Source organism: Cydia pomonella, chromosome 1 (genome assembly GCF_033807575.1).
Source record: "Cydia pomonella isolate Wapato2018A chromosome 1, ilCydPomo1, whole genome shotgun sequence".
Lineage (NCBI taxonomy): Eukaryota > Metazoa > Arthropoda > Insecta > Lepidoptera > Tortricidae > Cydia > Cydia pomonella.
In genome coordinates, this window is record NC_084703.1 from 4,761,309 (window position 1) to 4,789,044 (window position 27,736).

Consider the following 27,736-nt stretch of genomic DNA (forward strand, 5'->3'; position numbering starts at 1 on the left):
TAAATTTACACTAGAGGTACTGGTCATAAGTTTTAAGAAAAAAAGACCGACTTCAATGAGGGAGACCGGTGAAAGAAAGATTATTGTTGATTTTGGATTTCATGCAACGAAATTAAAAAGACGTAAAATACCCGCGATAGGGTATTCGACTTTATTTAAAATAAATTATTTCACACCATGCATGAAATAATATTAAAAATGGCTATAAGTTTGCTTAAAAGAGTTGAGAAGTACCCTCAATTCCTCATGGAATCCATCATCAAAACTCAAGCTAGACAAAAATTTGTCTTAAAAATCTAATTTGCTTCACAAACACAAACACATCAGCTGTCGACTCGAAGAAATACGGCCCAAATGGCAAGTATTAGTAAAGATAACATAAAAACAAAATTAAAATTTTTGAAAAAACCCACGACGGTTAAAACCTAGTTGAAAAAGGATGCACAAATAAATGTTTACTGCAGCGCCCTCAGGTGAGTTGTCACCGTAACACCTATCTAAGAACATGCACCAATCAAACCCGAACCCATCACTGAAAACCGCATCAAAATCGGACTAATAGTTTTTAAGAAAAATGGCAACATTGGTTTGCACAAACATCCTCTCACCCCAAACGCATATAACGTCTCCGTTCCGTCGTGGGTAAAAAGACGCTTTCCAAATGGATTTTCGTACATTCACCCGCCTGTTTGCTATCTAATGATAGCTCTCCCTTGATGCTGGTTGTCAATGTCACCGTGCGAGTGTGACAGCAATACAATTATGCGTAGAGATAGCATCAGGCGGGTCAACGTACGAAAATCCAAGAGCAAAGCGTTTATTTATTCTTTTAGGGAAAATGTTATATTCTGTGCTTCATATTTTAAGTTGGATCTATATTTTCTAGCTTGTATTAATAATGTTGGCGTGTTCATGTCATTTTTAGGGTTCCATAGTCAACTAGGAACCCTTATAGTTTCGCCATGTCCGTCTGTCTGTCTGTCCGAGGCTTTGATCCGTGGTCGTTAGTGCTAGAAAGCTAAAATTTTGAATGGATATATAAATTAATAAAGCCGTCAAAGTCGTACAATAAAATCTAAATTTTTTTTTTTAGGGTACCTCCCCTACACGTAAAGTGGGGGTAAATTTTTTTTTCGCTTCAACGCTAGAGTGTGGAGTATCGTTGGAAAGGTCTTTCAAATCTGATAGGGGTTTTCAAGAAACATTATTTGATAAAGTGAATATATTCGGAGATAACCGCTCCGAAAGAAAAAAAAATGTCCCCCGCCCCCTCTAACTTTTGAACCATAGGTCCAAAAAATATGAAAAAAATTGTGGAAATAGAGCTTAAGAAAGACATACTTTAATTAGGTACTGATTACGCAAATTTGCCCATTTGTTTAACTCGGGTGAAAGGTACCGTTTCATCCCTTGGTTAACAATTTACTATATACTTTAAGCTCCAGTTTAGCTTATTGTGACGGAAGAGTAACTACGGAACCCTACACTGAGCGTGGCCCGACATGCTCTTGGCCGGTTTTTTTTAGTATAAGAAATGGCAGTGTAAAGGTTAAGGTAATATTATAATTACTTACATATAGGTAATCGTTAAAATTTAAATAACGTAAACAAAACTCCAAATCAAATAGTTTTTTAATCAAATTTCTTAGTAATAGGTATCTAATGAAAATAGTTGAATTATCCATCTTTTGTAATTAAATGGAATGTTGTTGAACATTTTTATCAAAGTGCACGGCATCATTATTTGTATGTACCTACTAAAAAAGGTGAAGTCCTAAAAGATTTTATGATCAACGGAAAAGTAAATAGTAATGTAACTAAAATAGATGTCAAGAGATCAACGTTGTAGCCAAATGTTCAAAGGTAGGTATCGGCAGAAGAGTTGAGGTGAATGATTGATTTGATTACACACACACACAGACACACACAGCTACATGGAGTGCTAATCGAAAAACCAGTATTGAATGAATGAGGGAATGTAACTGAACCGCACGATATTAAGCTAAAAAAATTTTTTTATCTTAGAAACTTTTTGGTACATCTTGCAGTTGGCGGTACTACTTGCTATCCTCGTAAGGCCCAAGGTCCTACCTATAGGACTTATTCAGTTCGATGAAATTTAAATCATATTCAATTAGGACAGAGTTGCATTTGTTTTGTTTCGTGCAATTTTCAAACAAAATAAAATCTACTGTATTCCGTGCACAATAGGTTCAAATTCCAGTGGCAAATTTTGGATTTTTCATTTCTATGGCTGGGCCTTAAGAGGCTATGGCTACGCCGTACGAAAAAAAACTAATTTCTAAATCTCGTCGTCATTACATGATTTTGTTGTGTGCGTGACTTCAACTCTCGTGCCCATAGCAGTGTTGGCCGAAAGTTAATTAGAATTGAAAATTAACCATTACATTTTTTACTTATTCCTAAATCTATTTTCTACTTTTATTGTGCAACTAAGGGTTCCAAATTCAAAAACAAAACAATTGCTTCTGGGTCTCAGGAGGATAAAGACGGGCCTTACGGGCACTAAGAATGGCGCTAGTTCAGTGGTGTCACTCACGAATTCGAGTCAATCGTGCAGTCTAACGCAACAAGTTGCGACCAATCGCGTTGTGGCGTTAAAATGCACGATTGGCTCGAATTCGTGTACGTGACACCGCTGTACTGGCCCCATTCTTATTGCCCGTCCTTAAAAATATGTCAATGGTGCTATGCTGTTTCAGTCAGTCCCTGTATAAAAACTGAAGTTGACTGACGTAGCATGACAAATACGAACGTTTCCGAGAAAATACGATGGTAAAAGATTATGCACTACATCTGTACGGTCATTCATCAAAATTTATTTTTCTCATCACCCATTTATACGAAAACTATTCCAGGGTGGCAGATACTTTTGGAGCGATGTTTCATCCGCTACAATTGATGCTAACTATAGATACAAGTTGATCAGTATGACTTAAATATTCACCTCTCAGTATGACCCGACATCAAAATCACTCTGTATCGCGTATGCGTAAGACGAATTATGACAGTCTTTAACCCCCTTCCCAGGAAAAATAAGAATAGGCCGACCTCCTCCCCTATTTAATATTTATTACGTAAGAATCTAAAGAAAAAAAGACTACACGGACTACATGAAAATTGCACCAATACCTATACGCAATTGAGCGCGTGCTTTACCACTCGCGCGTATGCCCGCACTTTTTCAAATTATACTTAATTTTAATGGGTATTTTTGTGACCTTAAGTAGGAACTATCATCTCCCATTCCCTTGTAAGAAAAAATAAGAAATGGTCGACCCTCCTTCCCCCCTTAATCGCCTTACGTAATAAATCATAGCGCCTAAAGATAAAGTTATTGGTTGTAGAAGATGTAACATCTACAACCAAAATGACTCATTACTAAGACCATGACTTAAATTAAATAAATAAATGGGTGAATCAACTTTTTTTGTTTTGTTATCCTGTCCCGTTGTCCAAGGGACAACAGTGGCACAGTTTGTTTGAAGAGACGTTGTATGCCGTTCTATTAACATGCTTAGTAGGGGGCCCATTATGGACATTGGTTATAACGACCACAAAAACGCAAGTTTGATACATTTAAGTACCATAAAATCAGTATTTCAATGAACTTTTGTCCCCTGGACAACTAATCGTAACCATGGCAACGAGTGACGCTAAAAAGTTGATTCGCCCAATTATTAATGATAACAAATCACCTTAAAATAAATGTGATAATTGTATGTTTATGCTTAGACTTGAAAATAAATAAATAATTAAATCACTCGATAACCAATTGACACGTAATCCTAATCACACATATTCTAAAAGAGTGCCCATTATGTCAGTTGACAAAATAATGCTATTGAAATAGTTATTTTAAGTGGTACCTTTTCCACTCCTTTACTTTTGCTTGTAGAGGTAAGGGTAAGGTAACACCTTTTCTACATCCAAAATGACTCTTTTCTACGACTATGACTTAAATAAATAATTTATAATGACAACAAATCACCTTACAATAAATGTGTTAATTGTACGTTTATACTTAGACTTAAAAATAAAAGTAATTAAAACATTTTTCATAACTTCAGTTGACAAAATAGTGCTATTGAAATCATTCTTTTAATTGGTACTTTTTCCTGAGTACGTCAAACCAGTCTCTACTCTGTAAGACAATTTTCCGTTTCTATTAAAATGTGAAACAAATATTTAATAAGATTTCCTATTTCATTTCTGAGGCAAAGATATAGTTACTACACTAGGTGTATCAAGTTGATATCCAACCTTTTTGACCGTTATCACAAATTCATGTCCCGGATACAGGAATCTGTGAAATGTATTATCCCGAACTTGTACCTCATCGGCCGTGCAATAGATGGCCATTGCCGGTCTCAAAAAATAATATTCTTTAGACATTCTTTTGAGTCTTGTTGCATCCGTGTAGATGTTGGTCTTAATACCCCAGTCAACAAGCTGAGCAACAGCTTTTTTCTCTGGAATGATAACATCTGTTATAACCGCTCGCTCATACCTAGAATACCAGTCGGAAAAAACAGCTACAGCATTACCACGCTCGAAGTTCCCTGCAAGAAAGTCCTGCTCATAATGATAGTATTCTTTCACATTTTTCAACTCTTTGATATATTGGGTATGATCTTCAATTTCACAAACATAAAAACTCTTTAAGGAATCCCCAGATTGTACTCTGACATTTAACGTATCTCCTACTTTAACTTTTTTGTATGTATAGTATAGTTTTGGTTGGTCCATGACAGGCATTCGGCTTACAACATTGTTCCCGTAACCGAGACAAGTGTAATCCGTTAATGCCAACATAGTTGCAATGTCTTCAGGACATGTATTGATCAGTTGCACTATGTATTTGTCTCCAGTTTTTCCTTGGACTATCATCTTAGCTCTTTCGTCACCAACATAGTAGACCATAGCTTCAATCGCTTCTTCATCAAAAGAATTATTGTTTTTTGGTTGACAATCTGCTAGTTGACAATGTAAGACGAGAGATGGCACCGGGCATTCGTCTAGAGGCTTCCTCAATTTTTTTATATCAACAGCTTGCTCTGTAATACCGTAATCTAGAGAGAATAAGTCATATAGAGTTGTTTCATTCTCATTTGTTATGTTCCTGATTTGTCCTCTAACATGATGTTTAATTGTTTTCGATTTAAACACAACAGTGCTACCTAATTGAAGCTTTGTTGGATCAGCAGGTCCTTGGTGTTGTTTTAAAATAGGTAAATAATCTCTGAAAGCTGTTGGACGAACATAAAAGTTGCCAGGATCAGTTATGTGTGTTACATTCACCCAATGTTGTGAGCCGATGGAATATTGTACAGTACTAAGTTTCTGCATTAAGTCTGCCAGAGACAGAGAGGCAGCCATTTTTATTGGTTACCTAAAACCAAGGAAACATTAATTAAGATACAAAAACAGTAATGTCCATTTTTTTTATTATTGAAATGGGTCCAATCCCACAAAACTTTACAAGTGCACAACTCAACAATATTGATAAAAGTCAACAATATTGACACAAAAATATACAACAATTTTACATACGTCACATGTACAAATTCACAATTCACAAATATTTCACATTTATGAACGCGTACCACAAAACATGACTACAGAGACTGCTTACCATCAGGCGGGCCGTATGCTTGTTTGCCACTGACGTAGTATAAAAAACATGGAGATTTGAGGGGATGTCAAGATAACTTACATATTTATTACCATATGGTTGTTTGACAAATATGTATTAATATCCCGTGCTTAATTTTATTTATGTTGACAGTATTTCAAACACATTTATATTGTTAAATAGTTATTTGTTTTACAAAGGAAACACACACAAAATCTCTTGACTCGGAACATTGTTTGAGTATTATGCATAAGCTTTTCTTTGCAGGCTGTATAGTCCAAGATCCCAGACCCGCCAGACTTTACTTAATTTCTCATGAATAAAATGTATGGGATAATATAGTGTTAGTATGTACTTTTAACGCATACTTGCTATTTTTTTTTTTTTTTTATTTAAACTTTATTGCACAATACATGAAGAGTACAAATGGCGGACTTAATGCCAGAAGGCATTCTCTACCAGTCAACCATGAGCCAAACCGAAAGATCCTAATTGGTGCAGGGTCAGAATACAGAGTAAAATGACAAAAAAAAATATCACAAAATTACCTATATAAAATTATACGTACATAAATGATATGATACATAAATATAAATACATACATATATAAATATATACCCATTGTGAAACATCATGAGGACGACCTTTGAACCTTGTCAAACAGATGCTTGCGCAACATGCGCTTGAAGGAGAATTTGTTCTGGGCTTGTCTCATAGAGAGAGGAAGATCATTCCACAGCCGGATTGCCTGAATGTTGAAGGAATTCGACATGAAACCTGTACGATGTCGAGGGACAATAAGTTGAAGGCTACGGGAGGTTCGGAGATCGGTGCCGGGGCGCGGAGTAACAAATTTGAATTTGGAACGAAGGTAATCAGGGGCTGAAGGATTAAATAAAATTGTAAACAAAGTGCAGAGAATACGCAAGGATCGACGTTCACGAATAGGGAGCCAGTTAAGTTTTTTGCGATAAGCAGAGATATGGTCGTATTTTCGGAGTCCAAAGACAAACCGGATGCAATTGTTAAGTAACCGATCGAACTTGGTTAGGTAAGCTTGTGAGAGATTGCTGTAACACACATCAGCATAATCCAGGATGGGCAGAACGAGGGCTTGGACAAGAAGAGTCTTGGTGCAGGTCGGGAGAAAATGTTTGAACCGATAAAGTGCTCTTAGAGTATTGGTCACTCTACGACAAACGTCAGACACCTGAGGATCCCAGGTCAGCCCACTATCGATGATCAACCCCAGGTTCTTCACTTGCGGCACAAAAGGTATATCTACTTGCTCATACTGGATAGGGGCTAAGTACTTCGTGTCCGTCAAAGACAGCAAGCGCGCACTACCAAGTATGATGGCCTGACATTTGGTGGGGTTCACTGCAATGCCATAACAACGTGACCAGGTAGATATGAAGTTAAGATCAGCGTTCAAATCAGCAATAGCTCGATCCAAATCCTCGGTGCTTGCTTGAGTGTATAGCTGCAAGTCGTCGGCATACAAATGGTAGGAGCATTTAATCTTAGCGGTAATGAGATTAATAAAAATGGAGAAAAGCAATGGGGATAGAATGCCACCCTGTGGAACCCCAGATTGGAGTTCACACCAGTCCGAAGAAGATCTGTCAGCCCGAACTAACTGATGACGGTCCCGGAGATAGGAAGCAAACCATTCAGCCACAGATGATGAAATGTTCACATTCTTAAGAGAAGCCAAAAGTAAATCGTGATCTACCGCATTAAACGCGTTAGAGAAGTCGATAAGAACCAACACTGTAAGCAGCGAAGAGTCCATACCGATCCTCACGTCTTCGACCACTTTGAGCAAGGCGGTAGAAGTGCTGTGGCCACGACGAAATCCGGACTGAAGAGGTGAAAGCAATTGATTAGAGAATATGTGGTGAGATAACTGTTTATGCACTGTGGCTTCCAAGATTTTTGACAAAAAGGGTAGAACTGAAATGGGACGAAAATGCTGCTATATTGGCCCAATGGCCATTTGTCCGGTACAAGGTGCTAAAGGTTGGTAACAATATTACCTACTTTTCTTAATATTCTCATGGCTGATTTTTATAAATGTTTTAGAAAATATTGTTACAAATTTAATTTTACATTGCCAGACTACTTCCGCCTGCGGTAACTTTTACCAGATGCTTTAAAACTGTCAAAACTATATTGTAACTTTACTTATATTCTCACTCTTGATTTTTATATGTATATGATAAATCATTTTGTAAGTAGCCTGACCAATTGGAGGGGCCCAACCAAACAAACTTGGAAACAAGTTTATATGTCTGTCTGTGTGAAACTTAATGTGGGTCTGGGGGATGGTTGGGCCTCCAATTGGTGTGGCTACTTACAAAATGTAATAGTAATAGTTCTCTGAGTATCATATATAAAATCAAGAGTGAGAATATAAGTAATGTTACAATATTTTTTTGCTAGTTTTAAAGCGTTTGGTGATAGTTACCGCTGGCGTAAATGGTCTGGCAATGTTGATTATACATTTTCAACAATATTTTCTAAAACATACATAAAAATCAGCCATGAGAATTTAAATAATTAATGGAATCAGGCGTTACTTTGAGGAAATCAATGCTAATTAAAGCAAGAAATATTACTTTGCAAATCCGCGAGAAAATAACATACTAGTTAATCAGTGCTAACCCGTTATACTTACTTGTATAAATGTATAAATCCTTTATTTCAGACAGTAAAGTAAATTTCAATTTTTCTACATTTCTTGCATTTTTTTATTCCTGTCTGTGTGCCATTTATTGGCAAAAGGCCTCCTCCAACCTTCTCCATTCCTCTCTATCCTTGGCAACTCTCATCCATGTGCTTCCTGCTATGGCTTTGATGTTGTCCACCCATCTTCTAAATGGTCTACCTCTTTTCCTTTTCTTATGGCCTGTGAACCAGTTCATTATCGTTTTCGACCATTTTTCTTTGCCTCTTATTGTATGGCCTGACCATTTCCATTTTAACATTTTTATTGTTTTTGTGACATCTTTTGTTTTGGTGAGCTTCTTTATGGATTGTATTCTTATTTTATCCGAGTCTTTTTCCCAGCATACTTCTCTCCATGGAGTTTTGGTAGGTTTCTAGCTTTCTAATGTGTTTTAGTGAGAGCCCAGGTTTGGCAGCCGTAAGTGAGTATAGGAAGTATGCTGGTATTAAAGAGTTTCCGCTTGATAGTTACATTGATATCTTTATTTTTCATTATTTCCCTTAGGCTCCAATATGTCTTCCAAGCATTTCCAATACGTCTATCTATTTCTTATGAGGTTAGATCTACCGGAGAGATTATCTGGCCTAAATAGATATACTCATTGACGTATTCAATTGGGTTATTATTGATGAGAATAGGTTCTTGCTTGTCGTTAGTCATAGCCTTGGTCTTTGTTCATAGCCAATCGGATGGCATAAGTTATACTTACTTGCATATTTTTAAATGCAATTAATATTCCCACCCTCCCACCATAAAAATAAACACGCAAATAAATATAACAACCCACCACCAAATGGGTCCCTGCATATCTCTCACAGACACCGATTAGGGTGTGCTACTACTACTAGATGGTGTGCTCAAATCACTGCACCTACGCAATTAAAACTGCACGAGGCCATGCGCTTGGCGAGGAATAGAAACCTATGGAGGAATCTAGTCTTCAACAGACGGACATGATGTAACGATCCTCAGCATTGTGGGACCGACTGAAGAACAAGATTACTAACACTATATTATGTATCCCATAGATTTTAGTTATGCGAAAGTAAGGTCTGGCAGCTCTGGGATCTTGCTCTAGTAGAACATTTCGAAATTCTCATTAATTTCGTTGAAAAAATTGTGATCGTTATGATAATAATAATATTCTTTATTGCAACCATGGTGTTCATACAATTGTTATAAAATAAAGTTACAGTATCTCATGGGCCCTGATAAGGGCATAGCAAATCACATGTTACAATACTGTATTTTACAATATCAACTAACTCTTAAATAGAAAATCTACAATTTGTTATTTAAAATATAGTGCTTAGCTACATTTCAAATGATTTATACGTACAGTGCTATCCACGCTTTTTCGACAGAATTCCTCAGCTTTCAGTCATTGAACAATAATTATAACTCAATGCTTTCAATATTAATAATAGAAAATAGTATACCCTCAATTGAAAATAGCATTGAATTTAACTCATCATACATAAATATTATTATACTTGATGAAGTGACACTGACTGATGCCGGTCGGCTTTTTTTCGTAGATGCCAGTAAAACGTAGTGATTATATGCTCTTTGGATGCCAGTTTGATGGATACCGTGAAGTTTTGTTTTTAAGGCCCGTCCAGACGGGATGATCAAGTTCCAATTTGATTCAGAAACGAACAAGCTTGGCGTCAAAATTTTCTAGCGTCCACACGTACACAATTTAATCATCTATTTTAGATTTATGATGACATTTGAGCGCTCGAAATAAATAAAATACCCTCAAACGCGCAAACTACTGTAGAAAAAAATGCATTCTTGCGTCCGCGCCTCTGTTTGATAGAATCAACTGTGATCGGAAACGGAAAGCTAATTTCTTTTTTGCGTCCACTAAACCTGATTTGATCAGACAATTTAATCAGATTGTGTTGTGTGAAAAATTGTCCCTTCTAGACTGCCTTTTACGATCACAATGGCCACGCCCGGGGACCTACAGCTTACTATAACTCTTTGCCTGGTTGTCGGTTTCATTGATTCGATATTTGTAATTGTATTTTATAGTCTGTCTGTCTTTAAGTAGAAAGCAAAAAGCATAGTAGAAAGCGGCAAATATAAAAAATGTAGACGGTAAGGGTTATCATCAAAGAATATAATACTCACTAGGAGAAGAACGCTAACTCCATACAAAAAAATGCCCCTTTCAAAAGTTCGTTTATACTAGTGGCGCTCTCTTTGTATCTCAGTACTAAAATTGACAACCGGTTTAGCCTGGCGGGTTTTGGTAGGTAGTGATCCAGTTCTAGCTAGTGGTTCTGGGTTCGAATCCCGGCGACGGAATTTCTTTTTGTATTTTTTCATTTTTTGTTTTTGTTGGGGTGAGGTTTTTAAATTAGTATTTATCAAATAAAAAAATATTATGTTACATATTAATCAAAATCACAGGCATCTTTTGTCCTAAGAGATAATTATATCTATATTTTAAAGTTTTTTTCAATATAAAAGGTAACAATACAGTTTATTATCAAGTTATAAATATTTTTATTCCTATATATTAGGATCAAAAGAGTTTAATTCGTTCGAAAAACATACAATAGGCAGGAAAAAAGTCATTTTCTATACAAATTTATGTATCGGACGGGGCTTGTTGAACTAACTGTGACACTTCCATATAATATCTACATACCTATATGAATTTTATTCAATGAGACCACAGGTCGGTAATTTCGGTTCATTATTGATGTGGGTACCAAATAGTTAACCTATCCTGTGCGTGTGATTATCTTTTGATTTTTTTAAGGCGTTATTTATGTTTAGGTCGTCTATTTTCAGCGCATGTTTTAATTCCCAGATCACCTTCATAACAATAAATAGAAGTCATTAAAATCTTCATGATAAAAACAATTTTATGTATATATATACAAAACATATATCTAAAACATGATCTTTGGCACATCTGATTTTACTCCACAATTGCAATTAGTGTAACTTGTAATCATATCACATATATCAGCCCAAAAAACTAAAAATTACATGAATATATGACAGACAAAGTTGTTATTACATCTATCCGATTGTCGGACACTTTCTGCTCCACAGCTCAGTGCAGCGGTCTTGTTGATGGTCACCGGGAAACTACAACTAGTCACAATTATGTGGCGGATCCGTGCCTTTTGATTTTGAGCCTTTCCAAGGAAATGATATGACGCCCAAGGATTTTTTGCTCACGTTCACCCTCTAAAACAAAACAGTCACATTTTAAACAATACTACAACCTATGTCCCTAATTACTAACCTTGCTAATAGCTACCAGAGTTCTAAATTGCCAGCTAAAACAATGTTAGAATTTACATCTATGATGAATTTAGATTGTAATTTTGGACGCGATAGGGCGGCCGTGCGACTTAAGAGGGTGGTAAGATTAAATTTATGTATTTGAATTTGGCAATAGTACACTTATTTTATTTATAGATTAAAATATTTCTTACCTTGAAATAATTGTTTCTTAGTTTAGTACAATGGATTAAACTTTAACCGAGTCTGAGCGGAGATACTGTGCGGTGGATTTTTAATTTTAAAAATTAATCAATAAATCTATTTCAACAACATAAATCGTTATTTAATCATTTTATATGACAACTGATAGTTTTGAAAATAAAAATAGTTTTGCGTCAATGACTTTGACAGCATTGACATTGCAGACTTTTGTCTATGTTCTAACCGGCCAGACCCAAGTGCAAGGCTTTATGGAGGGTATATGTGCCTCTGACCTCCATAGATTTTATGAACATAGACTAAGACAAACTGAAATAGGTAATAATTTATATAAAATAATAATAATTTACATATGGTAGTGTGACATAAATCAAAATATTTGATAAAAATGATTTTAGTTGAATAGACAAAGTTAGATAGGAGCAATGTTGCTGTAACAAAATATTTTTATATTAATAACTGGTATCTATTTCCAGAAGGTCAGACCACACATGCGCAATTATGAAGCGTCATGTCTTTCTAAGGAAGTCGACAGGCCTTGGTTATCATCCGATAGAAAATTTGAAATTCGCGCCTTTTTCTACTGACAAACTTGTTTGACCGGCCATATAATGTTGAATATTGTTATTTTATAGCTTGTAAAAAAAACCTGTAAATGTGCCCCTGTGGCTTAATGGCTGAATAAATTTTAGAGTTTTGGAAGGCTCTTTGCTCACTGTGTAAGTAGTGCAGCGAATGTGACATTACTATTTTTTTTTTTTCGTTCATCTGGATAGGCTAATGGTCTAAGCCAATATGTGACAATACTAAATCGAGCTAAGTTTTTTTTATTCTTTTTTTAATAGCATCGCGCTCCTGGCGCATTTAGCCAAACGAGTAAAACGGGGAAACGGAATTAAAATATTACATTGTAACGGATAAGTTGGAATTTTGGACAAGGATCAGGGAAAAGTAACATATAATAATAATAAATTATAGTTTAATAACAATAATTTTAACGTTGAATTCCACATTCGAAAATGAAACCAATATTACACACACAGTTTTATTTCACACACATATACGCAAATTGATTGGTACCCTGATCGGTACCCGAATATATTTTCAATAACAAAAGAGATTCTCTAACACGAGTACATGAAGGATTGCCCCGTTTGGGTGAAACCTTTTGACCGCCAAAAAAGTCGCTCGTTAAATTTAAGCGGTTATTAGATCTACACGGTCGCCGGGTTAGTTTCCGATGGCCGGGTTGAGTTTCACGCCATATCCACGCCGTTTCACGAAATATCACAACATCGTTAAAATATTTGAAATGTAAAAAATACTTTGTCTCTAATTGCCAAAAATTATCAGTTTGATATTTTTACACTCAAACTAAAGAATTTTAGTGGTGACAGTGATGTGCGTGACAACAGGTTAATTTTGAATAATATAATAGAAATTTTCATTATATACGAGTTATCTCTAATATCGAGATTACACCGACCGAACTAAAAAAATTACATTGGAACCTTTAATGTAAAAGTCATACTAATGATGTGGTTCCATAAATAAACTCAAGTCTTGGACAATCTAAAATGTATTTAAGAAAATCCGTATATAAGGATGGTAATCCACCTGTCCACTTTCTTGGTCCAATGTGTATTTGCATCTCACATTTTGCTTAATGAGAAAGTGAGACGCAATGCACATTGGATAAAGAAATTGGACAGGTGTTAATACCATCCAAAGGGACATAGGCATAAGACTTGAAATGAGGTTTGTGTGGAAATGGCTAGAACTCGAATCGGATTTGACAACCTGTTACGGTGTTGGTCTTATTTTGATACGAATTTGAAGATCGCTCACGCTGAATGGTGCGTGCGAATTGAAGTGAAATTCACCAAGACGATCGTAAAGGTCGTGTCAAAACAGATTCAAAAACATCACAAAATACACACACAAATGCCGTTTGTTACGGCATGCGATTTTAGGTCATTGATAAGTAAGAGCAACGCTTACGATTATTGATTATTAGTTTGCAGAGTCTGAAGCGGTAATTACTACCACACTTACGAACGGATCTGATGTCGGGCCCGAGCAAGGATCGTTTTCCGTTTCACGATATGTAAGAACATCGTTAACAATATTTGATAAATAATTTGTCTCGAATTGCCATATTTTGAATTAAAGGACGTGCTGATGTTTCGTGAAACGGAAAACGATCCTTGCTCGACCTGATATCCGATCCGTCCGCCGATGTTATAAGCGCTTGAGAAAGATTTTGTTGCAGGTCCGTATTCTGTACATTCAATAAACGTAAATGTACGGGTTGGTCTCGACGAGCTGTATGTCCTTCTCGAGCTGACGCAGCTCCTGTTCCATCTTGACCTTCTTCATGATCTTCGGCACCGTGTCTGTGAGCATCGGTAGCTGGAGGAACGCCTTCTGCTTTAGCTGCCATTTGTGTTTCAGATCCTGGAACGGCACAAATACTTACTATTAACGATAAACAAGAATCAGTGGCATAGCGTGAACTTATTTATCTACGGGCGAAGTCTCATCTACGAGGCCCTGTTCTTTCAGTGTGTCAAGAATTCAAGATACCTAATAAAAAGAGGCTTCCGCGCGCCCACGTCCAGCCACGCCACCGACAAGCATACCTAATTACTTACAGTCCGTCAAATAGTAAATGAAGGGAAGGTCTTTAACATTTTAAACTCTGTAAGTCATAAACACAAACATCACTCAAACGCCAAGCTCCCGGGCGCAAGCGAGCTAATGTAAACCTTGATATTGAAGGCTTATTACAGAGTCAAGGACTCCTTGACCGACGAACATGCATGGTCCAAACCAGAAACTGTAAAAACAAGTAGCAATTAAAATCATTGTATTATGTGTATATGTAAAATTGTATAGGTGACACAGCTCAGGTAAGAAAGCACATCAAATATTTTTTTGTAGGTACCTATAGCAATCTGTCAGATTTATATAATGTATATCCTCATTTCTTTATTAATTTTATTTTTCTTTTCCTTTTGTAAGAATTCGATGTTTTCTGAAAGAGCTACGTATTTGTATGGTTTGATATGGCATTATTAGCTACTGTATGTAATTGCATGATTACTATAGTAATCTAAATTGTATTTTTTTTTTCTTATTTAATGCGTATTAATTATAAAATGTAATGTTTTGAAAAGATGTGTCCCGCCGAGTTTCTTTCCGGTCCATATTGGGATACCCTCCTTCAATTGAGGGGGGATTTAAATCTTCTCGGGACACAAGTGTAGGGTTAGAGCCGGTGTAGCTTTATTTGATGTTTATAAGCGCATTGTAGTATGCCTACTTGAATAATAAACTATCTTTATCTCTTTATCTTTACTCGAAAGTGTGAAGGTTACTTTGACATCGCCCGCTATAACACCTATAGTTGTCCTTGGCGCTATGGGAACGACAAGCAAAGACGACTTTAGGCGTTATTGGCGTTCAAATGGTTTAGATTCTAAAAAAGGACCAGTTTGCTCTTACCCAAGTACCCAAACGATTCAAAGATGAATGAATGTGAAATTAAACTAGCAGTTTCATTCTTTTTCGTGACCTTTATTGCAATTGTATGTAGCTTCTCCTCTCTCAAGGGTGAAGTAGGGTGCAATACCTAATGTACCGCGTCGTATGATGGTCCCTATGACAATTCATTTTTACGGAGTAGGAACCTATCAGTGTCTGGTAAAATGTTTGTAGATATATTTAGGAAGTCAAACAAATTAATTTATTTTGAAATAGTAATATTTACGTAACAAAAAGATTTACGAAAAGTGTTTTTACACTTTTTTTTTTTAATTAGGTATTCTTTAAATTAAGCACAACAAATAAAGGCTTGAAGGAACTGTCATTTCCTATCATCCGACGAGAGATATATAAAGGAAGCTACTTCTTATAAACTCAGAGCAGTAAAAAGTATATCTTCTGTAGGTACCTAAGCTCGTTCTCACAGTAGCATTGAGCTACTTAATTAAGCCCTATGTCATTTTCTCGTACCTTGAGCAGTTTCTCCCTCTCCTCATCAGCGAGCTGCTTGCACAGACTTTCCTTATGATCATCAGCGTACTGTATGGCTTCCAACTCCTTTCTGATTCTCCTGTTCCGACGCACCAGGTAAGCTGGCATACGCCCGAAGTCCGGCCGGAGACAGTATTCCGGGACTTCACCAGAGCCCTTGATCTTCTTTATGTGGCCGTCGCGGGTGTCTACTAGTCTGAAAATGTTAATATTGGTCATGAACCTTATTAGATTTGACACGCACACACACACACACAGGCACTGATGCTCTCGCATCCATACACCCTGGTGGGTGCTATCTCTGCGTACGTCGCATGACGCAGGCAAGGGCAGCATCCGTTCGGTGTACTCCTAGGCCCTAACATCTCATTAAAGTGTCCAAAGGTACGTGTTGGCTTCAGCTCCGCGCATGCTTCCCAAATGTCCGGAACACGATTGCTCCGGGATGGGTAAAGACATAAAAATATATTTTTGTATTTAATAGATATAACGCTACGGGTTGCAGGGAGGAGTAATGGCTAAGTTAACTGTGTTTATTCGCCGATATGACTTTGTTCTCATATTCAAAGTATGCATTAAACTATATCATATTGACCCTTCAAAGTTCCCTTACTACTCTGAATAGCATATTATGCGTGTGTGTCTAAATTATCCGCGACAACTTCCAATGAAACCTGCGTCGAATCGTCGGAAATAAACGTAACAAAAAAATCGCGTGGAATAAATAACCTCCTCCTTTTTTGAAGTCGATTAAAAACAGAATGTACCTACTTTTACTTTTATTATAACAAACTGTAAAGTCATACCTCGGCTCCACGGGTCTACCCTTAACCTTGATGGCTTTCTTAATGTTGAGCACCTTAAAGTTGACCTTCGGTTTCTCTGGTCCCTTGCCTGGCGGTGGTCGCCTCGGCACGGGAGGTAAGTCGCCCTTGATGCATTTGTGGTCTGACTTCTTTACGGGTTGACCTGGGTGAAGGGTAAACGTTATTTAAAAAAGTTTTTGTCTTCATAATAGTGTCCGACGAATTTTCATGCCGAATAGTCGTGTTAAAATCGTTGAATAAATGTCGTTGATCTTCCTTTTTATACATATTATGAACAATGAAACATTTATAATTCGTTCAGTTTAGTGGTTTAACCTTTTAACCGCTAAAGACTTATATATACCACTCAAAACCGACCGAGAACGCTTTTTTTGTCTCGGCTGAGACCGAGATTCAATGGGATTCTCGGCCGAGACCGAGACCGAGAATTTATAAAATAGGAAAAAGTCGAATTTTGCAATAAAAATGTTTTTATAATCGAAATTCGACGATTTATCAGAAAAAAGTTATCATAATTAATTTGTAACGCTGTTAAATAGTATTTTAAGTGTTCCGTAGCCAAAACAGCAAAAATGGAACCCTTATAGTTTCTTCATGTCCTTATGTCTGTCGGTCTGTGCGTATGTCACAGCCATTTTACTCATAAACTATACGATATATTTTATAACCAAATTTGGAACATAGGTGTATACATATTATGTAAGTCGCTTCTTAGTTTAGTTTTTTTTTAATATATACTCCATATAAATGTAACTATAATAGTAAAAAAAAGTGGCTCATCAAAAGGTTTTTTGATTAAGTACTTTTGAAAATAATCGGCCTAAAAAAATAGTGTAATCACCTTTAACTTTTGAACCGGAAGAGCAAAACCATTATAATTATTTAAATAATAAAACTTTCAGGGAAATTATTTTGACTATGGTCGGTTAAGCCATTAAAGAGTTATAAAAAAACTGATCTTCTTATTAAAACGACGAAAGTGCTACTAACATACGCTCTTTTGCTTGTACGGCTTTTTTGTATTGTGCTAAGGTATGCCTTATAACAGTTATAACCTTCCATTATGCGAAAAAATCAAATTCACCAATGATAACACATTGCCTAGTCTCGGTCTCGGCAAGAATCTCGGCCCATTTTGGCCGAGACCGAGATCTCGACTCGATTTTTGGCCGAGAATGCCGAGACCGAGACCGAGATTCTCGGTCGGACCTTACCAATTACATCCAAATTATCAGACCTGACATGGTGACATGATATCAGGCCCGACGAGGTCGGACCCGAACAAGAGTATTTTTTCGTTTCACCAAATATTAGCACATCGTTTACAATATTTGAAATGTAAAAAAATGGTTCATATGCATAAATATCAAACATTGAACAAACATATAAATATATCAAACATTAACGATGGGCTGATATTCCATGAAACAGGATACGATTATCACGCCCGACATCGGGACTGACTTCGGGCCCGATGTCGAAGGTATGGATGTAATTGGCTCAACAGCTTAACTTTTCTGCAGGTTTGGCATTGTGGTAACTCGCTATCATTCACATAACAATACCTATTACTGAAGATGAAAGAGAACTCACTATATCCTTCCCCCTTCTTAAGGAACTTGTCAGGAGGGTTGACAGGCGTCTCCGCATACCCAAATGTCCGACGCAGTTGGGGTATTTTTCGGGCCTTCAGCTGTTTCTCTAGCTCAGAGTGATACCTGGTGAAAATAGTCAAACATTGTGACCATAAAAGGGCGGACCCAGAGGGGCGACGGGGGGCCTACGTGTGTCTTCTTGTTGCAAATGCGACAAGACGACAAGGGGCCACATGCCGCGATTCAGTCGTGCGTTTACAAAACGTGCGACTTAATCGCTGCTACAACTTTACCGTATGTGCGACCTCTTTGAACCGATTTAGATAAAATTGGGTATGGGGCCCGAGGGAGGACATATACAATAGTTTTTACCAATCATCATAATCCCACGCAAACGAAGTCGGGAGCAGTAGCTAGTTGCATATAAAAGTACGACTAGTGGGACCTGTTTTGATATTGTCACTTTATCTCGACGTCGCATCACCTTTATCTCTACGTTAACACATCATTAGGTAAAAGTAAACAAAGTTTAATTACTAAAGACTAAAGAGATTAGTGTACCTAAAGCCAAAAATAATAGAAAAATTTTAAGTTTGAATATGGACATTTTCTTGAATTTAGGTAGGTCATGTAGGAGGTTTTTCACCAACCTGGGTGTCTTCGGTGGTTCCGGTGGGGGTTTGTCGAGAATGGTATAAATAACTTCGTTGTGGTGTGCGATTTCTACTATCGACATGCCTTTACCTATATAAAATAAGTAGCAAAAATATAATGAGATTTACCGTAAATATACTAAGGCCTAATGCCAAACACTTATATATCCACAGGTTACCATGGAAACAAGTTGAAAAGTACTTGGACGCAAGAAGTTACAATTAATTTAATTATTATAGAATACATATTGTATACGTACTAGAGATATTTGTTAGAAAATTCTCTACTATATTTAAACCGGAATGCAGTATTGGCGCGACATTTAAATATCTACCTTAGCGTAGTAGTTTCAGCTTTTGCGGGCGGCAAAAAAAGGAACTAGAGAATATTCGATGCAATTTCTTTGTGTTTCCATTGAAAATAGAAATGCGCATGTCCAATGCAATTTAATTTGAATGCTGGCGCCACTTCACACCCGCAAATAGATCGTGATTGGCTCAAGGGTTGGACTGGGAAATATTTCATCTAGCAACACAGCCGCCCAATTGTCAAAACAAAATGTCTTTTTCTTCGTGTTGATTCTTCCCTGCATATTATTTTTAGACATTTTACGTTTTATCCAATGCAGTTTTTCCGGATAGCTCTTTTGATTTTAATTTCGAGGTGATAACCTTCGAAAATGTTGATAAGACGGGTGCACAGACGCGAAGTTTCGCGGTGCATAAGCCTATTCGGCGCGGGGCACCGTCATTTTTCGAGTCGCTTAGATGCCTTAGATCATGAAGAGAAGCTGGACGGGTGCTTGGAGAAGTTGCCTTCGGAGGCGAAGGTGGTAATATGCGGCGGGGGAGTGATGGGGGCGGCCGTGGCGTACCACCTGGCGAAAAGAGGCTGGGGCGACAAGACTATACTTATCGAAAAAGAGAAGTAAGCGTTTTTGAATAAATTAACTTTTGTAACGTAAAAATCTGTCGTTTAAGCATTAATTGCCGTTTGAAAGTGAGTGTTTTGAATGTTTAGAATACTTTTCTAGCTAGTGCTGCCAAATGTGTCGTAAATTGGTGATATGATAATTATTCATTGATTTTTTGGTGCCAATTCGATAGGTAGGTGGTGACAGTTGTGCATCGGGCGCGGGGTGGCCAGTTGCGTAGTGCGAGCCAATTGCATTACCAATAGTATTATTAAGGAATTTGCTTCTTATCACCTTCTGAGACTTCCTTCCAATGCTTTAGACAGTTTGATTGAGGAAAATACAGGCCTGTTGTGCAATAGTGCAAGTGCATATTGAAACAAGATGAATCAATACAAAGAAATGGTAAGAACCTGTGGATATGGAGGTAGATTTAAAATTATAGTATTGATTGGGTTGGTTTTATTTTTTATTTTCAATTATGATTTTAATCATATGACAAAAAAAAATTAGTTAAACAAATTGACACTTAGACTTAGTATATTTAATTAGGCTCTCAGTGACAGTTGATTTGAAACATTTTTTTTTTCATTTATGTTTCAAAGTCAATCCCAATTTTAAAGTTACTCACCAAACTGCTTATGCGGTTTGTTGGCGAGACAGCGCTCATTTTTTACATTTTTATGGTAAATATTTCTGTATTGGACCCAATTCCTAATTGATGGTAGGTAGTTTCATACAGTACAGTCAACATTAATAATTTTTATGAGCACTTAAATTTTATGAAATATCCTTGTATATGACCAGATTTTCATATTCATATTTGTTAATTGCAGTCATGTACAATGCATTATATCTAGGACTTATTACTATTGTACATGAACCTGTATAGGGCAATGCAATTTACTACTTTATACTCCTTGTTCTATTTTACCATTTCTTATATTTACTTTGATACTATTATATCTCATTAATATTGCCATAATTCAGATAATTGCATGCTTTATAATTCCACACTGGTTTTGTAGGTGTACCCTCATATTTCAATACACTACACCTACATATTTAAGAAACCTCGTAAGGTGGGAAACATTCATAGGTTCAGAACAAATATCCATGCTAGTCACAGTCAATTGACCAACACTCTCATAGGCTATGTCGTTACCATCTTGTTTAAACTAGTCCAGTGGCTGCTCAAGGATTTTGTGTTTGTTAGGCATGGCCATTGGCCATTGATGGGCTGGTCATGTGGCAAGGCTCAATGACGGGAGGTGGACAGGAAAGGTGACCAAATGGAGGGGCCCCCTGGAAATTGTTGCTACTGCGGGTAAGGAATGGCAAAGCGTAGCAAAAGACAGAAACAAATGGAAACAGCTGGAGGAGGCTTTTACCCAGAAGGGGTCTACAGAAGAAAAATAAAAATTAATATTTATAAATATATATATCAAATGAAAAAATTCTCTGTGGAATATTGAAGCTCTAATAATAATAAAATAATAAATAGGCATGGCCCTTAGCATACCTTCAAAATCCGCTTTTAATTGGTCACCAAAGTTTTTTTAATGTAAGGTAATAGATAAATTGGAAACTTTAAAAATATATTGGAATAATAATAATAAAAAACTAGACCTAAAAATTTCAAATCTTACACTTTATTTAAAGTCGGTCCCTCAATGCTGAGGATCATGACATCATGTCCTTCTTTTGAAGACCAGATTCGTCCATTCCTCGCCAAGCGCATGGCCTCGTGCAGTTTTAATTGCATAGGTGCAACTATATACATAAACATAATATTTCACCAACCAAATCACAATTTTCTTGTTTTCCATACATTGAAACGGCTTCTAAGCAATTGTGATGTCACATTGTATTGCCATTTTGTTAAGAGTCTTTCATCAGTAAAGTACTATTGTGAGACTTTGACTATCATTTGTGACTTTTGTATTGCTTTAAGGCAATGAGTCCCAATCTGGGCTATAACCGTGAAAATCAAAGTTCGTCAATTGCGGGCATTTTTCTCCATCACTTTAATTACTTCTTACTGAGAGGAAAAGAGAATGATCCCCACAAATTGCGAATTTCCAGCATTAATAACAATTTGTCAACTTGCCTTTGTTGTTTTTTATTTATTTATATGATATTGCTTGTAATTTGCATTGCTGCATGTTTGCAATCTCTAAAATTTTGCGTTTTTTTTGCCTTTGCGACTTTTATGTTGTCACTTTTGTTAGCCATTATTTAATAATGCATTTGCATTATTAAATAATAGCTTCTGTCTGCGACTTTATTTCTCTTTCCAATAACTGGAAACAATCTCTATACCGAAATTCTTCTCAATCAGTTCATTTCTTTAACTTTTTTGACTCTTTTTTTTATGATATAAGAGGCAAACGAGCAGACAGATCGCCGTGTGTTGATTGTGTCTTAAACTCGAACGCCACGTCAAAATGAAGTGTCAAAACTGTAATTGAACTTTATGCATGTGCACGTAGGCCTATGTTGCTCTGTGCTCTGTGTCGGATTAATCCGTCTTCGGCGTTAGACCTACGGTGCGGATACATCCGTCATTGGCGTCGAAAAGGTTAAGTGTCAAGAGGTATTATTATTAACCTTTTATTCATTTCAAATTCTAGTTTAGGTTTTTTATAACATTAATATAAAAGTAAAAAACACATACCAAAACAATACAAAGACATATAAACATATTATAAAAAACCTAACCTAGGGTGCTGCCAGCAGCGGGGCAGGGCCCAAGTTGCCGGTGGTCAGGGCCGCAGATAGAGGAACCGACGGACTATACGCGACGGGTCCAATATCACCGCCTTCTGCATGACCCTTGATCCAGCCACCCAGCGAGTCTCTCCCATTATTATTATTTATTTATCAGGCAGGCAGTTGAAACAACTGATAGTTGCCTGTATCCGAGTGATCTTCACTTAAAATGTATTAATAGGAGTTTTGCTATGCATTATGTCACAAGAACTAGAGATGACTCATGAATGTGGGATTTGTGGAACTAAATAAAGAAATAAATATTATACGATATTATTACACAAATTGACTAAGTCCCACAGTAAGCTCAATAAGGCTTGTGTTGAGGGTACTTAGACAACAATATATATAATAGATTAATATTTATAAATACTTAAATACATAGAAAACACCCATGACTAAGGAACAAATATCCATGTTCATCACACGAATAAATGCCCTTACCAGGATTTGAACCCGGAACCATCAGCTTCATAGGCAGGGTCACTACCCACTAGGTTGTTTGTTAGACTTGCTTTCAATCATGAAAATCTAGCTATTAAGTTTGCTTCAAACATATACTTTTACTTTGTAATTGTTCAAAGCACGGATTATGTACTGTTTTTGTGTAATTCAAAGATTTCAAAAGTAAAGATAGGATTCCTACTGAACATTCTGGGTTGGTGTGCCTCGGTGGAATGCAACAACGCGATTGGTTGATGAGTTCGCTTCACGCGCGTGAATGGTGGCAGCTAGTTGCGTTGGACTGCACGCTTGGCTCGCATTCGTGCACAGCGGTGTTACTGTCACAGTAAATCGATTCAGCGGTTTAAGTGTGAAGAGGTGACAGACGTGTACACTTTTTAACCGACTTCAAAAAAGGAGGAGGTTCTCAATTCGACTGTTTTTTTTGTATGTGTGTTACTCGATATCTCCGAGAATCGTGAACCGCTTTTCAATTTTTTTTTTAATCGTACGGGTATAACCCCGAGATGGTCCCGTTGGCACCAAGTCGGGGTCTGATGATGGGATCTTGGAGAAATCGAGGGAACTCTTCAAATGTTATAGGTACATGTATGGCGCTTTTGGTAATTTCTGAAGTCGGTTTTATTTTTTGTTATTAATTTATAATATTATTATGGATTATGAATTTGTTTACTTGACATGACATTCGCTTATCGCGCATATCTAATAATACATAGATCTATAATTTAAGACCATTATATTATATATAACTACATTATTACGAATTAACTATTTGTATTTGTCCTCGCAGAGTCGGGGCTGGCAGCCGCTGGCACTCCTCAGGGCTCATCGGGGCCTTCAAACCGTCCCTCGCCCAGGTCAAGCTGACGCAGTCCTCCATCAGACTCCTCCAGGAGTTGGAGACGGCTGGACGGAACACTGGATGGAAGCAGTGCGGGTCCCTGCTGCTGGCGAGGAATAGAGATCGCATGACGGTGTATAGGAGGATGAAGAGTCAGTCCGTGTAAGTACGTATACCTACTATGACAAACTTGAGAAAAACCTGCGAATTGATTAGTTTGTGGGACGCTTCGGGCCTGCGCTCTTCGACCTTCGCAATAAAGATACGTGTATTCTGGAATGGTTCAGATGGAAAAAGAAAAAGAAGACGCCGGCATTGGCACGCTGGGCTGACGACATAGCAAAAGTAGCGGGGGCTGGTTCTGGGCCCAAGACCGCAAGGTGGAGGTCTATACCTCTTAAGAGGGTTCTGGTGTGATTTTCTTTAAGCAGAAATTAGTTAAATCCTAGGTTAAGTTCAAAAATATTTTACGTTTTTATTGTTACCCAAAAATGTAAGGTTTAATTTTTTATTTATTTATCCGGGTAATTCCAAATACTTAAAAAAAAAAATTATTCCACGTGGGTGGCAAACAAGCATACGGCCCGCCTGATGGTAAGCAGTCTCCGTAGCCTACGTACTCCTGCACCTCCCGAGGAGTTACATGCGCGTTGCCAACCCTAAACCCGCCCCCCTCGTTGAGCTCTGGCAACCTTACTCACCGGCAGGAACACAACGCTATGCGTATGAGTAGTAACGTACTTAATTACGAACGAATTAAATATACGAACATTGAAGTTATACATATAAATAACCCAGTTAAATTAAGGGGTTTAATTTCATCTAGGAATGAGTGACAATAAGCTGGCAACTCATATAAACCTTCATTCTTAAAGTTGTCTTAAAAGTCACAGAAAATCTCATGTACGAGCCGGAAGTTATTCCAGGTTAAAGGTCACAGATTTCAGCGAATATCAAAGTTTCTATAGCTCCGACGATGTTTTACATCTTGGTAATAATTGTAAAGAATAAAATTTGCCTTAAGTTATGCAACAAACATTTTTCATGCGCTCAAGCGATTTCAAGATAGAGGACGTAGAACGCGCAGCGGTCAGTCACACGTACTGGGCACTGGACTGGAAGTTACTGGGCACTGGAAGAAGAATAGGAGTAATATCAAAGTTATCTAATAATTAAAATAACATTTTGAAATCATCCACGTGGCTTTGGGCGATACACTTAAGCAAGGAATATATAACACGACATGTTCTTACGTGTAACAGGCCAATCCGGAGATCATGCCGGATGCCGGCCCGGAACCGCGTTATTTGCGGCTCGGCTGTTATCCGATTTAATTTTCTTGCTCGCTAGTTCCATTATAACGCATCGTGTGACCAGTGCAACGAGTTATATAATGCAGTTTAGAGGCGTGTAATGTTTCATATTTTACAAGCTTTTATCTAACTTGCAATGTTTGACGACCGGTTTGGCCTAGTGGGTAGTGACCCTGCCTACGAAGCTGATGGTCCCGGGTTTAAATCCTGGTAAGGGCATTTATTCGTGTGATGAGCATGGATATTTGTTCCTGAGTCATGAGTGTTTTCTATGTATTTATATATTATATATATCGTTGTCTAAGTACCTTCAACACAAGCCTTATTGAGCTTACTGTGGGACTTAGTCAATTTGTGTAATAATATCCTATAATATTATTTTCTAATTTTTCTAATGTATGTGCGTTCGGGTCAAATCTTGCAAGACCCACTTCCCATTATCCGATTGAGATAAAACTTCACATACATATCTATAGGTATTATTTTGGTGACAATGCCATATCATGGTACCATCGAGCTGATTTGATGATGGACACAGGAGGTGGCCATAGGAAATTTGTGATAGAAGCACGCAACCTGAGTTTGAGACCCGTGTTTGAGTTTGTTAGAATTTTATTGTAAAGACGCTTTTTGAAAGAAAGGTACAATCAGGGATAAAAGCTTGTATCAAAATTAAATTATTAACAAATATCTTATTTCTAAATAACGTATGTGTTGGTAAATGTCGTTTGTGTTGGCATATTATTGTATCGATTAACGTATTAAGATTACTAATAAGTTTTGGTTTCTTTGTTCAGTATATAATATAATAAGTATTAATATTTAAAAATATTAGTGGTAACACGTTGTAAAAAAAAAAAAAAAAATCTAGTGCTAACCACCAATTATCTGTTAACCTGTTGCTACCGGTGGGAACCTATAATTGGCTCTTTGTTATCTATATATATAACTATTGTACAATTTATAGCTGTTGGTTCTCCGAACAATAAATAATAATAAATAATAATAATAACATATACTTGACTATGACTGGTGTGTTACTTCATAGGATAGTCTAATAAATTAATCTTTTTAAACAACTTTTTTACAATTACATTTTTTGTACAGTTCATGGGGCATCCCTTGCGAGCTAGTTTCTTCCGCTCGCTGCCGGGAGCTCTGCCCCCTCCTGAATGTAGAAGACATCTTGGGCGGCCTTTGGATACCTGGCGATGGTGTAGCTGACCCTCACCTAGTTTGCATGGCGCTTATGAGAGAGGCTGTAGCCAAAGGTAAGTGGTGATGAAGTCTTGAAGGGGCAACGCCCCTTCTGATCGTGGAAGATATTTTAAGCAGTATACGCATGCCTGGAGATGGTGTAGCTGATCCTGAATCTAATTTGTATGGCGTTGATGAGAGATATGTGTCTTAAGGGCGCATTGCTCCATTCTGAACGTTGAACTGACGTTAGGGGTGGCGTTGCACGCCCTTATTTAGTGTGCATGCCGTTGATGAGAGAAGCCGTGGATATGGGTACTTACCTAAATGTCTCTAATGGGGCATTGCCCCATTCTGAATGTAGACGTTATTTTAGAGGACTCTGTATACCTGGAAATGGCATCTGATCCTCAATTAGTGTGCATGGCGTTGCTGCAAGAGGCTGTAGCCAAGGGAGGTGAGACGTGTCCAGGTGTGTGTGTGTGTGGGGCATCGCTCCCTTATGGACATAGAAGATATTTGTGGCAGTCTTTGGATATTAGAAAAAAATGTTGTTTTATTGAGAGAACCATTGAATAGGTACACAAATTAGAGATCCTAAACATCATCATCAGACGAAAAAAATTCTGTAGTGTTGGTTAAGACTCGAGTCCTTTGAGTCCTCTGCTTGAAGACTCGACTCAGTTTTTAAGACTCACATAATTAAGGCGAAACTCGAGTTCTTTTTAACTTATCAGAGACCCGAGTCTTTTGTAGATACTTGAGTCCTTTTCGGAGAACTTGTATTTTTTTACAAATAACTTCGAAATGCGTTGTCTTTATGTAAAATTCATGCATGTACATAACATAAATCATACAGTTTAGGTAATAAAATTGTTGACTGAGTCTTTATTCGGAGACTCGAGTCCTTTTGAGTTGCGCTTAAAAAGACTCAATAAAGGACTCGACTCGGGACTTAAAAGACTCAGAAGTTTTTTAAGCTCTGAGTCTCGCAAAAACGAGTCGAGTTCTTCAATTTAGACTGAAAAGACGAGTTCTTACCAACATTAATCTTCTGTATTTTAATTTGTTATTTGTTTATTTATTAGACATTTATAAGCTAACAGGTACACCAAATCGCTTACAAACTAGATTACAGTAGGATATACAATACAAATTACATTATATACATTAAAACACAATTCATTATTTGCAGAAATACGTATGGCGTAACGCATTGATACGTACTCGTATAAATTTGTAAATGACAGATACTATCCACGG

General features: G+C 37.1%; 3 protein-coding genes across 4 annotated transcripts in view; 1 reads left to right on the plus strand and 2 right to left on the minus strand.

The window, feature by feature from the left end:
- Window positions 1-1,614: 1,614 nt before the first annotated feature.
- LOC133518898 (uncharacterized) lies at window positions 1,615-10,452 on the minus strand. Of its 2 annotated transcripts, XR_009799562.1 has the most exons (3): window positions 9,727-10,452; window positions 3,940-5,413; window positions 1,615-3,380 (listed from the first exon to the last, which is right to left on the minus strand). XR_009799562.1 is itself a non-coding variant. In XM_061852713.1 (2 exons), exon 2 carries the CDS (start codon window positions 5,398-5,400, stop codon window positions 4,228-4,230), a length of 1,173 nt encoding a protein of 390 aa, XP_061708697.1. In that variant the 5' UTR covers window positions 5,401-5,413; window positions 9,727-10,452; the 3' UTR covers window positions 1,615-4,227. The 2 variants fall into 2 exon arrangements, 1 of the variants encoding a protein (XP_061708697.1); XM_061852713.1 differs by having other exon boundaries at window positions 1,615-5,413.
- A 2,365-nt stretch (window positions 10,453-12,817) lies between these two features.
- Window positions 12,818-19,176, minus strand: LOC133518994 (enkurin). The gene is made up of 5 exons (XM_061852873.1): window positions 18,969-19,176; window positions 18,317-18,441; window positions 16,703-16,865; window positions 15,876-16,092; window positions 12,818-14,315 (listed from the first exon to the last, which is right to left on the minus strand). Exons 1-5 carry the CDS (start codon window positions 19,052-19,054, stop codon window positions 14,148-14,150), a joined length of 759 nt encoding a protein of 252 aa, XP_061708857.1. The 5' UTR covers window positions 19,055-19,176; the 3' UTR covers window positions 12,818-14,147.
- A 116-nt stretch (window positions 19,177-19,292) lies between these two features.
- The window catches only part of LOC133519064 (pyruvate dehydrogenase phosphatase regulatory subunit, mitochondrial), a 36,830-nt gene continuing 28,386 nt past the window's right edge, over window positions 19,293-27,736 (plus strand). Inside the window, exons 1-3 of the mRNA XM_061852995.1 lie at window positions 19,293-19,899; window positions 23,913-24,125; window positions 26,384-26,547. Coding sequence (XP_061708979.1) covers window positions 19,652-19,899; window positions 23,913-24,125; window positions 26,384-26,547 — 625 coding nt within the window. The 5' untranslated portion in view covers window positions 19,293-19,651. The remainder of the gene's footprint in view (window positions 19,900-23,912; window positions 24,126-26,383; window positions 26,548-27,736) is intronic.